The 13,567-nt window shown below is 46.5% G+C and overlaps 1 protein-coding gene across 3 annotated transcripts in view; it reads left to right on the top strand.

Annotated features, from left to right (window-relative positions):
- PTPRJ (protein tyrosine phosphatase receptor type J) overlaps positions 1-13,567 on the top strand; it is a 176,949-nt gene that overhangs the window by 117,081 nt on the left and 46,301 nt on the right. For all 3 annotated transcript variants that reach the window (XM_047775711.1, XM_047775710.1, XM_047775709.1), the window contains exons 2-5: positions 2,547-2,571; positions 5,235-5,459; positions 7,675-7,875; positions 12,436-12,675. In XM_047775711.1, the coding sequence (XP_047631667.1) occupies positions 2,547-2,571; positions 5,235-5,459; positions 7,675-7,875; positions 12,436-12,675 (691 nt within the window). The remainder of the gene's footprint in view (positions 1-2,546; positions 2,572-5,234; positions 5,460-7,674; positions 7,876-12,435; positions 12,676-13,567) is intronic.

Below are 13,567 nucleotides of genomic sequence, written 5' to 3'. Positions count from 1 at the left end.
TTTTAGGGCTGTTTGGAGGATTAAGAGAGTTAATATCTGAAAGCACGTGGAAAAGGGTCTGGCAGCGTCAGTGCTCTGTGCGAAGTGGGCCAAATGCATTGAGAATGTAGAGTCAAAGTGTGATTTTAATCCTTGGAAACTTGCCTTTTTGCCATGACTGTGACCCTTGAACGCTCACCTGTGGAGCCCTGAGCTCTTTGATATGTTGGCCTGGGTGGCGATCACAGCCAGTCAATGTTTCTTGGGTCTAAGACTGTGAAGGACATAGGCTGAAAGGCACAGACACTCCTCGCCTTCGTGGGTGCCTTCCTCTGACTTCCCTCGGCGGTGGTCCCCACCCCAGGGCACCTGCTCTCTGTCCTGCCTCCCCTTTCCCTCCCTCCCCCGCAGCCGTCATGCCTCGGAGGCTGCCTGCTTGAGGTCCAGGGCTTCCGCACAGCACTTGGCACTTGCTGCTACCCGTGGAGAACTGCTTGTTAAATGAGCCGAGCCGTCCTACTTTCTACCCTGAAGTCCTCATTTGCGGTCATCTTTCATTTCCCTTTCTTTCCTGGAAACAGTTTGAGAGCAGGGCCCAGATCGTTAGTGTTTTAGGTGATATTTGGTGGGGTGGATGGAGGATTGAATGGGTTCCAGGTGAGGACACAACACAGAGATGCACAGGCCAAGAGATAACACCATTGCAAAGGGCTAGGACGTGCCATCCTGGAGTCACGAGGTTATGTAGTTTAATGTCTTCTAACTCTGCCCCCCACCAAACTTTTTTTTTTTTTTTTTTTTTTTTTTGCTGCCCTGGGCTGCTTACTGAGCTCCTGACTCCTCCTTTTCCTCCCTCTCTCCTGGGGTCCATCCTGGACCATGTGGTTTGATGCATGGCACAGATTGAGAAGAAGGGGCTGGAGGCAGGAAGGTGAGCTGGAAAAGTTTTGGCCTGAGATGAACAGCGCTTGAGGATAGAGTGTGGTGGTGGGAAGGGAACGTCTGAGTGAGTTTGAGGGGGAGTAGGAAAGGAGAGTCAACAGGGCTTGTGTCCTCTTCCCCCGGCTTTCAGGGAGCGGGGAGAGGAAGAGTACTGGTGTCTGGGTCACTAGGAGACGGGACAGGGGACAGGCCCCTCCTCCTGTCCACCTAACCCATGAGATGAGTATGGATGTTGTCCTTGTCATCTCCATTTGATACATGCGAAGTGGCAGGATAAGTGGAAGGAATGCTGGGCTGGGCCCCTGGACCAGACCAGCCTTGGCCTTGCTGTGGGACCTGGGGCAAGTCTTTTCCCTTCTCTGGGCCTTAAGGATTGCCCCTTCTACAAAACGAGAAGCTCATTTTTTCCTTCACGGACACTTATGGCGAGCCTACTGTGTGCACCAACAAGGTTTCTGTTCTCATGGAGTGTACTTTTCAGCTGGAGGAGGTGGATGCTAATTGAGGTGAATGCTGGGAGAAAACACTGGTGATGTGATGGAGAGTGAGTGGGGCTGATTTCCATTGGTGGGTTGGGATAAAGGACTCCGGAAAGAGGTGGCCTTTCAGGCCACGATCTGGCCAGGTGTGGGGGCAGAGTATCTTTGGAGAAGGAAATCCATTATGTAAAGGCTCCAAGGCAGAACCAGCTTTGAGCGCAATGCAAAGGAAGGGGCGTGAGAGGTGATGAGCACAGAGGGGCCACCCAGGCTGTGGTGAAGAGTTTTGCATTTTTATTCTAAGTGTGATGGGAGGTTGGAGGACATTTTTTTCCCCCCACTGGTATCCTTTTTGATTCTTTTCCTCTTTAAAAGGACCATACTTTGAAACAGCCTAGTAACCAAAAAGGCGTGTTTACTAAACAATAGAATGAATGGTCTTGAATTATTTTCGGCTTTTAAAATATGGGGAAATAATTTATGGATCACGATACCTATCTTTGAGGACCCCCAGGGATCCAGAGATGGCAGATTGAGACATGGTCCACTATACCCTCTTTAAGTTCCCTCTGGTTCAAACATTTATTCTTCTCAAAGCTGTTTGCCATATGATTAAAAAATTATTACTGCCACCTATTGATAGAAGATGAATTTTTGCACAATGAAAGTCTCAAACTCGGTGGGTTTCTTCTGTCGCTCGTCTGGCTTGACGCCCTCCGTTCTGGACCTGAAGTGCCTCTGGGGAAGGGGGTTGGGGTGATGGTCCTGCTGTTCTTTCTTTCTGACCCAGAGAACCTCAACTTGTATTTCACTGTCCTTCTGCCTCAGTGCACAGGGTAGAGACAGGTAGGGGTGTTGACCTAGGAGGCTGCTGGTGTCGGATGTTTCTGTGGGAAAAAACACCTGGCGGCTAACAGCTGTTTTGTTTCTCTACAACCGAGTCAGTCCATTGTTTGTAATTGACCTGCGCTTACACCGAATTCCCCTCTCCAGTGGCCCCACACCCTATCCTTGGCCAGCAGGCCTCTGCTTAATGTACATCTTAGCACGCCGCCCCAGTTCTTACGTTCTCAACTGCTTTATTTCTGGTTTGCATTTGCCATGTCTGAATGAATCTGCTGACTTCCGTTTTCTTTTTCGTTTCAGAACCTGTGCGCCGCCGCCGAGGACTGTAAGTACCTCTTCCCACGCCACGCTTGTGTTGTTCGCTACTGCCCCCTGCTGGACGCAGCGACACTAACAGCCATGTGAAAAATCACAGAAAATGCTAACTAACATTGGCTAAAACCTGCTTGGTTTCCAGTTTTTCTATCTTTAAATATATGTTTAATCTTTATTTTATTATATGACCCACAGGAATATCTAATGCAAGGGAAATATCAATTTTTTATTTTTTAGCTTTTAAAAATTTATTTTTTTTATTAAAGTATAGTTGACTTATAATGTTATGCCAATTTCTGCTGTATAGCATAGTGACCCAGTCATACATATATATATGTTCTTTTTCTCATACTATCTTCCATCATGTTCAATCCCAAGAGACTGGATATAGTTCCCTGAGCTGTACAGTAGTAAGACCTCATTGCTTATCCGTTCTAGATGTAATAGTTTGCATCTACCAACCTCAAACTCCCCATCCATCCCACTCCCCCCTCTCTCCCCTGGTTTTTCTTTAGAGGTGTGATGAGGGTGGAAACAGCAAGTGAGAGAAAAAAATTCAATCAATTGTGCAGCCCCGACAAATTAAAAATAATTTTTTTTCTGTGATTTTCTTCCTTACATAGGTGGGTGATTAAAAAAAAAGGCTGAGTTTTCAAGATTTATATTTATTTCGTGTACTGTTATCCCATAAGTTTCTTTCTTTGTTTCCTTTTTTTCTTTCTTTCTTCTTTTTTTTTTTTTTTTTGGTTGCTCCATTGCCCTGTGATTTTTAAAGTGACGGCAGGTGTGTGTATAAGCTTTGGGAAGCCAAATGTAGCCTCTTGCATGTTTTGCTTCATTGTGAAGGGCTGAGTCTCACTTGCTAACTAGTGCTGGTCCATTGACGTCCTCCTGGATCTATAGTAAAATGAGAAAAATAAGGACAGTGCTGTAACTTTTTTTTTTTTTTTTTGGCTTCACTTTCAACCTATGGATGTTTCCAGGCCAGGGATTGAATCGAGCAGCAGCTGTGACCCACACTGCAGCTGAGGCAATGCCAGAGTCTCAACCTTCTGTGCACGGCTGAGGGTGGAACCTGAGCCTCTGCAGCAACCAGAGCTGCTACTGTTTTGTTTTTTTATAACCCTACCTGTGGCATGTGGAAATTCCCAGGCTAGGAGTCTAATTGGAGCTGTTTACAGCTGCTGGCGGCCTATACCACAGCCACAGCTCATGGTAACACAGGACCCTTAACCCACTGAGCAGGGCCAGGGATCGTTACCTGCTCAGTAATGATGCTCATGATGGGAACTCCTTTTTTGGGGTGGGGGGGCTTTTTAGGGCCGCACTTGTGGCATATGGAGGTTCCCAGGCTAGGGGTCGAATAGGAGCTGTAGCTTCTGGCCTATAACACAGCTCTGCTGAGCCACGACAGAAATTCCCAGAGTTGGATTCTTTTTTTTTTTTTTGGTCTTTTGTCTTTTTGTTGTTATTGTTGTTGTTGCCATTTCTTGGGCCGCTCCCACGGCATACGGAGGTTCCCAGGCTAGGGCATACGGAGGTTCCCAGGCTAGGGGTTGAATCGGAGCTGTAGCCACCGGCCTACGCCAGAGCCACAGCAACGCGGGATCCGAGCCGTGTCTGCAACCTACACCACAGCTCACGGCAACGCCGGATCGTCAACCCACCGAGCAAGGGCAGGGACCGAACCCGCAACCCCATGGTTCCTAGTCGGACCCATCAACCACTGCGCCACGACGGGAACTCCCGGAGTTGGATTCTTAACCCACTGTGCTACAGTGGGTATAGTAACTTTAATGAAACTAAATATATTCAGTTGAAAGCACTGTTTATTCTGGGATTTTGTCCTTACTAATTTTTTTTTCTTCTTCTGCTTTTTGCTTTTTAGGGCTGCACCCGCAGCATATGGAGGTTCCCAAGCTAGGGATCTAATCAGAGCTACAGCTTCTGCCCTACACCACAGCCATAGCAACATCAGATCTGAGCCACGTCTGTGGCCTACAGCACAGCTCACGTCAACGCTGGATCCTTAACCCACTGTGCCAGGCCAGGAATCGAACTGTAACCTCAGTTCCTAGTTGGATTCATTTCCACTGCACCAGGACAGGAACTCCATGTCCTTGCTAATTTTTTTTATTATAATTTGTTTTTAAAAGAAATAAAATTAATAGCGTTTTGTCATTTTTCATGTAGCTTTTGGGGAAAAAAATAGGTAGCTTTGGTCTGTCCTCAAAATTCAAGAACTGTTTTATTTTTCCTGCTTGGTAAAAATTTCCAAGTCTGTGAACACTCGAGGTAAAATAATTAGAAGGCTCTTGCAGTGCCATACCGAGGGGGCAGACCTTGTTGAAACCTTCTAATAAAGCAAATCTCAGTTAATAGCAGTAATTATGCAAAGCCTGTGCAAACAATGGAAAGAGTTCTGCAGTTGCTTTTTTTCCCTTGTTATGTTAATCAGTTTGGTAAATAAGCTCCTCGGTTCCTTGTGCAGGCTTGAGTCACTGGTGCAGAAGAAAACATCTATGCATAGAGGTGATCTCATCAAATGGGGAAGGGGAGCTGAGGAACTATGACGTGTTTTAAAGATTTTAGTAAGGTCTGGGGTCTGGCATGTATATGGTGGGTAGTGCCATTTTATTAGCATGCCTTGTGTTTTTCTTTCCTGTTTTCTAGGCTCCCGCTGTGATACAATTGGGTTCAGACCTACAGCCAGTGAGATTCGTTCTATCAAGGCACCAGGAAACTTTTCAGTAATAAATGTAACTGATTCGAGTGGCCAAGTTCAGTGGCTTCCCCAAGCAGATGGTGAGACTTCATTTTCAGGGCTGGCTCCTGGGACCACCTATCTTTTCACCTTCACGAATGGCTCCAGTACTTGCTGCCAAGAAATGCAAATAGGTGAGCGAGGCTTTTCTTTTGGGCTGGATTGTGGGTTTTAGAGACTGTTCGTGTCTTCATATCCACAGTGTATTTATTGGCCATCACTTTATCTGAGCTTCAACAATGAAAGGCAATTACTTCTTGTGTCTCTTGGCTCCCCATCTTTGGCTCTCGGGGTAGCCTGTCTCCTCTGGGAGCTGCTCTGACGCTGGTCTCTGTCAGCCCTTTGCGTGGTGCCGTGATGGATGGCAGAGCAGTTAAGAGCATGAATGGAGAACTGCAGAGCCAGGTTGGCTTCCTGATTCTATCAGTTTCTCACTGTGTGATCCAGGGCAAGTCATTGGTCCTCTTAGACCTGGGTTTCTTCATCTTTACTGCAGCACACACACCCACCCAAACCAAATCAACCAACCAACCAAACAACAAAACAAAAACTCCATACATATATACACACATTTTAAAAAGGGTATTTTAAGATGTACTTTACTTTCTGAACGACTGAAAGTTAAGGGCCTGCTTTTCCAAAACCTTCTCAGGATCCCCGGAGGAGCCAACACAGTTCCGTTCTTAACACATTGCTCCTTCTTTCAAATGGCGCCATAGCCTCGTTCGTGAAGTCGTCGTGAAGTGTACATGAGGCGATGTGTGCACAGCACCTGAGTGCAGTGCCCGGGACTCTGTCAGCCCCCCATATAGGGCCACTGCTGTTCTGGCTGCTTCCACCTCCGTGACCGTGGTATTATTGTATCATTATCTTCCTCACCATTATTGTCTTTCATTGCAAATGGCACCAAAGCAATAACCTGCTAAATGCCACTCCGACCCCTGCCCTGATCACTATAAAGAGAAAGCTCAAGTCTGGAGGGGCTTCCTGGCATGTAGGTTAATGAGCAGTCTGGACAAGGCACCAGATTCTTCCATGCCTGTCCCCTTTCCTTTTTTCTTGTTTCTTCTCCTGCCTGCACCCCCCCCCTTTTTTTTTTTTAAATTTTTTTGGCCTGCCATAGCTTATGGAGTGACTGGGCCAGGGATCAGCTCTAAGCCACACTTGTGACCTCTGCCGCAGCTGTATCAGTGCTGGATCCCACTGTGCTGGGCCAGGGGTCCAGCCTGCACCCTAGTGCTGCAGAGACGCCGAGGATCCTATTGTGCCACAGCGGGAACCCCCTCTCTCCTGCCCTTCTTCCTTGATTGGGTAAATATTTGCATCTCTCAGGTTCCAGTGAAGCACACTCTCCATGCAGTCATTGGAGGGCCGTGTGCATGCCGAGGTGGTGTTACCTGCACCACCTTAATCCTTTAGGGATCAGCTCCCGGAATTGAGAAGAAGGGCCTCATTGCCTGTGCTTACTCTTCTGTTCCTAGTGGTTCCTCCTCCATCGTGACTGTACTTAGGGTGCATCCCTTTTGAAGTTTTAGTTACAGTTAATAACCACCAGTGGCTTCCACTGTGTTCAGATCCTGTACCTCTCCAGTTCGACGGCTGATGAAGTGGGGTTCAGAGCTGGGAGATGACTTTGAACAAAATCCCATGCTAGTGACCAGCAGGATCGGACTCTGAGCCCTGATGTTTGACAGTCCAAATCCAATGACTTTGGATCACGGTGCCTTCATAATCATCCTTTGTGTTTAATAGAGTGTTTTAGAGCTGTCAGCAGAGGAATCCAAGACTGAGGGCTTTTAAGGAACAAGCTTCAGATCACACAGCTAAGGGGCAGAGTAGGTCCTTACACCTGGATTACATCTGGATTCCAAGACCAGCCCCCTTCTCTTTATGCTCCTCTGTCCAGTGCTATCTTTATGCATGTGGAGCTTCCTCCTGACATCAGCCACGAAGTAATCCCATGCTTCTGCTCTGTATTTGCCTTTGCCTCCGCATGTGCGGTGTTTTCTGAGAATCAGGAGATAGACTGATTGGGCATCACAGGTCTCCTTTGTGTCGGCTTCTGAACAGATTTAACTCCATGTTCTACTCACCGCCAACACGGCAACCTCTATCGTTTTTATCACTGTTTTATAGCCTTCTTTTCACCAACACACATGCGTACACGTGTATGTGGGAATCCAAATGTGTTTTGTGGGAGGGAAGTCCAGGAGGCAAATAAAGAGAAACGAAATTCTGTGATGGCAAGATTCACTTCTGGAAAGTAGACATATGGAGCAGTCCTTTTTGAAATATAATATTTTCTTTCTTTCCTTTTTTTTCTTTTTTTGGGAAACGATATTAAAATAGAACCCAGTCCTACGAAAGCTGTTACCATCAGGCCAACCAGTGTGGCCCTAACTTGGAAAAATGACCCAACAGCTTCCAATTACACAGACAAAGGAGGGAGTGAGATGGTAGCTGGACAGAGGGGTCTTGCAAATCAAACAAGTGGTAACAGCACAGACTCAAGTCCAGGAAGCAATGGGACTTCAGGAAATCCCACAGCAGGTAAGATGAATAGCTTCAAGGAATGACTGAGAACCATCCTTCTTGTCCTGTATCCTAGAGCCTTGTCCATTCAATTGCCTGTTGGAAAGGCGTTGATTTTCTCGAACTATGGAAGAGTTGTATTCTGAATTGTTTCCAGCCCAGGAGTGCGGGTGGTGGGATCATTCAGCAGTAAGGTCCTATGTGTGTTAGGGTATTTTAACTACTTCCAACTGTTTGGTTCTAAAAATCTTTCATTATTGGGAGTTCCCTCATGGCTCAGTGGGTGAAGGAGTCAGTGCTGTCATGGCTGTGCCTCTGGTTATAGCTGTGGCATGGGTTCAATCCCTGGTCCAGGAATTTCTGCATGCTGCGAGTGCAGCCAAAAAAAATACTTTTCTGCTAAGACTTGGGAACAGAGATGCTGTTAGAAATATGTCTTGGTGGTGTCAGTAATTACTAGGCTTCTTTGAAGCTCCCCAGGAAAGTTGATGCTGTGATTATATTCCCAGGAGCTTCTGTTGGGCATGAAAGTTTGATATATTTTGTAGGGGAGTATGTGTTTCAAATGAAATAAGAGCCCAATGGCATTTGGTTAAGTTTAGATTGTTAGTTAGCTTAGATGTCAGTATCCTGAGCCACCTGTTATAGCTGCAAATTTAGCTTTTTTTTTTTTAGCTGAAAAGAACCAAAAATATAAAAAAGAGATGAGAAGCTCTTTAAGCTGAGAAGAACAAAAGATTTTTTGAAAAGAGTTCCTGTGTTGGTTTTCTGATCTAGGAGTATGATCTTATTGGCTAGTAAAGGCTGTAGAAACCTGACCTCTTGAGCCCATGGCTTGAAGCGACCCCCTGGCCCAGCGCCTTAGGCACATGAAACAACCAGTGCTAAGGCAGTGGGTTTCACCTTTTTTTGTGCCACCCCCACGGCATGTGGAAGTTCTTGGGCCAGGGGTCAAACCTGAGTCAGAACTGTGACCTATGCCACAGCTGTGGCAATACCAGATCTTTAACCCACTGGTCTGGGGATGAAACTTGAGCCTCAGCAGTGACCCAAGCTGCTGCCAGAGACGATAGCAGATCCTTACCCCAACGTGCCACAGTGGGAACTCCTCAACTTTTTTTTAAAAGACAGGAAACTATTTCTTTAAGTAAAATCTTGCCCAGAAGTCCAGTAAGTAAAAGGAACTGGAGAGAGAGGAGCTACAAGGATGCAGTGCCACGGGTACCTTCAAAAACTCCTGAAGGTCCTCAGAACACAGGTGTTTTTTTTTTGTCATTGTTGTTGTTGCTTTTTAGGGCCGCACCCATGGCATATGGAAGTTCCCCAGCTAGAGGCTGAATCAGAGCTACAGCTGCTGTCCTACACCACAGCCACACCAGGATGAGCTCTGAGTCGTGTCTGTGACCTACACCACAGCTTGTGGTAATGCTGGATTCCCAACCCACTGAGTGAGGCCACATCCTCACGGATGCTATTTGGATTTGTTTTCACTGTCCCGCAGTGGGAACTCCCAGAACACAGTTTTAGAGAAAACAAAAACCACAGTAAAGATTTGCTATGTTGTACAGTGAAAGAGATGAAAGGAAGGAGAGGGCAGAGAAGAGATAGAAGGAAATTAAGGAGGACGAAGACCGAATTTAGAAACGGCGACGGGACAGGGTGATACAGAATTGGTGACTATGGGAAAAGTGGCCGGAAGTACCAGCCCAGGAGCCAAGGATCCTCACTCAGCCTGAAAGCCCCTGAGGTCAAGGCTTTGTTTATCAGCTACTGGTTATTGAGCATGTACTATGTGCTTAGCTCTCCTAAATATACTGGGGTTTCCTCACAGTAACCCTGACAGCTACTGTGGAAGAAACTGTAATGCCAAGAAGTTAAGTTTCTTTTGAGCTCCTAGACTTTTTGTCCATCACGTGGTGGGAACCAGGAGCCTGATTCCAGACACTCTGATACAGTGATGATCATACCAGTTACCCAGATCATTGAGCTGGCTGGTTTACTGGTGTTACCTTTCCTTTTTTTTTTCTTTTTTTGTCTTTTTGCCTTTTCTAGGGCCGCTCCTGCAGCATATGGAGGTTCCCAGGCTAGGGGTCCAGTCGGAGCTGTAGCCACCAGCCTACACCACAGCCACAGCAACGTGGGATCCGAGCTGTGTCTGAAACCTACACCACAGCTCATGGCAACGCCAGATCCTTAACCCACCAAGCGAGGCCAGGAACTGATCTCGCAACCTCATGGTTCCTAGTCGGATTCATTAACCACTGCACCACGACGGGAACTCCAAACCTTTATTTAAAAAGATGCACGAGTGACACAATTTAGAAATCTTTGCATCAGGAGCCTTTGAGGTGAAGGATAGAATTACAGAATGGATCAGTTTGCTTCAGAGGGGAACAATGCTTTACGGTATCCAGGCCGGCGTCCTCGAGTCCAGCCACCTCAAGCAGGGTTGCGGCTTTGTCTGCACTGCTGCCTGTGCTTAAAGCTGGAGCCCTGGGTTCTAGTTTCCCAGATACTATGAGTAGTGTGCGTTCTTGTGCAAGTCATACCCCCGCCTCTTCTGTATCTCCGTGTTCTCATCTCAAGATTGAAGGGATTAGAAGTCATTTTGGCTGAAATAGTTTGGTTTATGTCACGACCAACCAAATAAAGTGATAGGAAAAAGCAGTGAGGGAGAGTTGATTGGAAGTCTCCTGAAAATTCCTCTTGGGATTGGAATACAGGAGTGACATGTCTTGGTACTTATGAAATACTATTTGTAATATCCTGAATTGAGACTTTTAGATGTAGCAAATGACCACTTTATTTGATGCTTTGTTCCTTTGTCTGAAACATATTAAATGTTGCTGTTTGAAAGGGCAGTTTAGGGAGTTCCCATTGTAGCTCAGCAGTAGCAAACTCGACTGGTATCTGTGAGGACATGGTGGGTTCGATCCCTGACCCTGCTCAGTGGGTTAAGGATCTGGCGTTGCCTTGAGTAGTACTATAGGCTAGCAGCTGCGGTGTAGGTCAGAGACGTGGCTCAGATCTGCTTCGCTGTGGCGGTGGTTCAGGCTGGCAGCTGCAGCTCTGATTCGTCCTGGGAACTTCCATATGCCACTGGTGCGGCTCTTAAAAAAACCAAACCAAAACAAAATAATGCCATTTGCAGCAACATGGATGGAACTAGAGACTCTCATACTGAGTGAAGTAAGTCAGAAAGAGAAAGACAAATACCGTGTGATATCATTTATATCTGGAATCTAATATATGGCATAAATGAACCTTTCCACAGAAAAGAAACTCATGGACTTGGAGAACAGACTTGTGCTTGCCAAGCGGGATGGGGAGGGAGTGGGATGGACTGGGAATCTGAGGTTAACAGATGCAAACTATTGCCTTTGGAATGGGTAGGCAATGAGATCCTGCTGTATAGCACCGGGAGCTATCTAGTCACTTATGACGGAGCATGATAATGTGACAAAAAGAATATATATATATGTATGTGTGACTGGGTCTCTTTGCTATGTAGTAGAAAAATGACAGAACACTGTAAACCAGCTATAAGGGAAAAATAAAAATCTTTTTTTTTTTTCTTTTTGGTCTTTTTGCCATTTCTAGGGCTGCTCCCGCGGCATATGGAGGTTCCCAGGCTAGGGGTTGAATTGGAGCTGTAGCCGCCGGCCTACACCAGAGCCACAGCAACTCGGGATCCGAGCTGCGTCTGCAACCTACACCATAGCTCACGGCAATGCCAGATCCTTAATTAACCCACTGAGCAATGCCAGGGATCGAACCTGCAACCTCATGGTTCCTAGTTGGATTCGTTCACCACTGAGCCACGACGGGAACTCCAAAAATCATTTTTTAGAAAATCAACTGAAAAAAAAGAAAGAAACGGCAGTTTAGAGGAGTGTCAAATCACTGTTGGAGTTAACTGCCCTGAAGAATAGTACGGATCCTCAAACATTTCACTTTAAGGTTTATTCTTTTCTCCTCTTTTCTTCCTAAGTTTCCTTCCTGCTGTGAAACGATGGAATGGCACTGGACTCTGATATAAAGGAAGTATTTTTAGTGGGTCACATTGAAACATCAATGTCCCCAGTCATTTTTTTTTTTTTGTCTTTTTGCTATTTCTTTGGGCTGCTCCCGCGGCATATGGAGGTTCCCTGGCTAGGGGTCCAGTCGGAGCTGTAGCCACCAGTCTACGCCAGAGCCACAGCAACGCGGGATCCGAGCCGCGTCTGCAACCTACACCACAGCTCAGGGCAACGCCGGATCGTTAACCCACTGAGCAAGGGCAGGGACCGAACCCGCAACTTCATGGTTCCTAGTCGGATTCGTTAACCACTGCGCCATGACGGGAACTCCCATTCTTTTTTTTTAATTTACTTTTTTTAAAAAATTAAAGTATAGTTGATTTACAACGTTGTGCCAGTTTCTGCAGTCCAGCAAAGTGGCTCGTCATACACATATACATTCCCTTTTTATATTATCTTCCATCATGGTCTATCCCAAGAGATGCTCCCAGTCATTTTTAGTGAAAGCTGACTACAATTATCCTGTTCCATCACTTCTCACTGTGTGTTTTTAAAATAGAGCCAAGTCCAGTTTCTGATCTTCTTGTTACCTTCGTGGGTGTGACACAAGCTGCCCTCGCCTGGAAGAATGATAACATCACGGCCACCTGCCGGATGCTCCTTGAAAGCCAAACGCCCCCTCAGAATTTGGCGGTCAATATTTCAGACCTGAAGCCAGGAATTCGTTACAAGGTCACCCTGTATCTTTCAGAATCAAGTGAGACTCAGAGAGACCTCCTGGTTACAGAAAATGGCTTAGGTGAGTTATAAAAGTGGGTTGCCTATCTGCCTTGCTGGTTTTGACTTTCAGTAACTTAATAGTTAAAAAAAAAAATGGTTCTTGTAACTTGTATGGAGTTGTAGAACAGATGGAGGTCTCCTCCACATTTTATTTTATTTTATTTTTTTGTCTTTTTGCCATTTCTTGCCTGCGGCACATGGAGGTTCCCAGGCTAGGGGTCGAATCGGAGCTGCAGCTGCCAGCCTACGCCAGAGCCACAGCAACGGGGGATCCGAGCCGCGTCTGCGAACTACATCACAGCTCACGGCAACGCCAGATCCTTAACCCACTGAGCGAGGCCAGGGATCGAACCTGCAACCTCATGGTTCCTCGTCAGATTCGTTAACCACTGAGCCACGACGGGAACTCCTCCTCTACATTTTAGTTGATCCCCACACGTGTAGGATGAAGGAGGGAAAAGTGTTCTTAAGTTATAGGTCAGCACGTTGGAGGTTGAAACTTTGGAGCCTGGCATCCAGGAATGTAGCGGGTCCCTTTAGCTTTCTAAGCTTTCTGCTGAGTGCGTAACAGAGGTGTTAGCCCACAGAGGCCCCTGGGAGGAGTTTACCACTTCCCTTGAGAGAAGGGATGCGTTTCAGGCAAATCTAGCGGATGTTTTCTGCATCGACAGTGGAGGAGTCATTTGCAGACTTCATAGAATTTTCAGGGGTGACCCTGTGCATTGAGAACAAGAACTCAACCCTCATTTTACACACAAGGAAACAGAACTCTGGAGAGATGTGTTAGGATTCTTGAGGGCAGGCAACAGGAACCAGGCTTCGGGTATCTTGGACTAAAAGAGCAGCTTCTCGTCTCGTGTATATTTCCCTTCCGGGACAGCCAGGCAAGGCCTTGAAGGAAGAGGCGAGAT

The sequence above is a fragment of the Phacochoerus africanus genome, chromosome 4 (assembly GCF_016906955.1).
Source record: "Phacochoerus africanus isolate WHEZ1 chromosome 4, ROS_Pafr_v1, whole genome shotgun sequence".
Classification (NCBI taxonomy): domain Eukaryota; kingdom Metazoa; phylum Chordata; class Mammalia; order Artiodactyla; family Suidae; genus Phacochoerus; species Phacochoerus africanus.
This window is presented reverse-complemented; position numbering and strand designations above follow the sequence as displayed.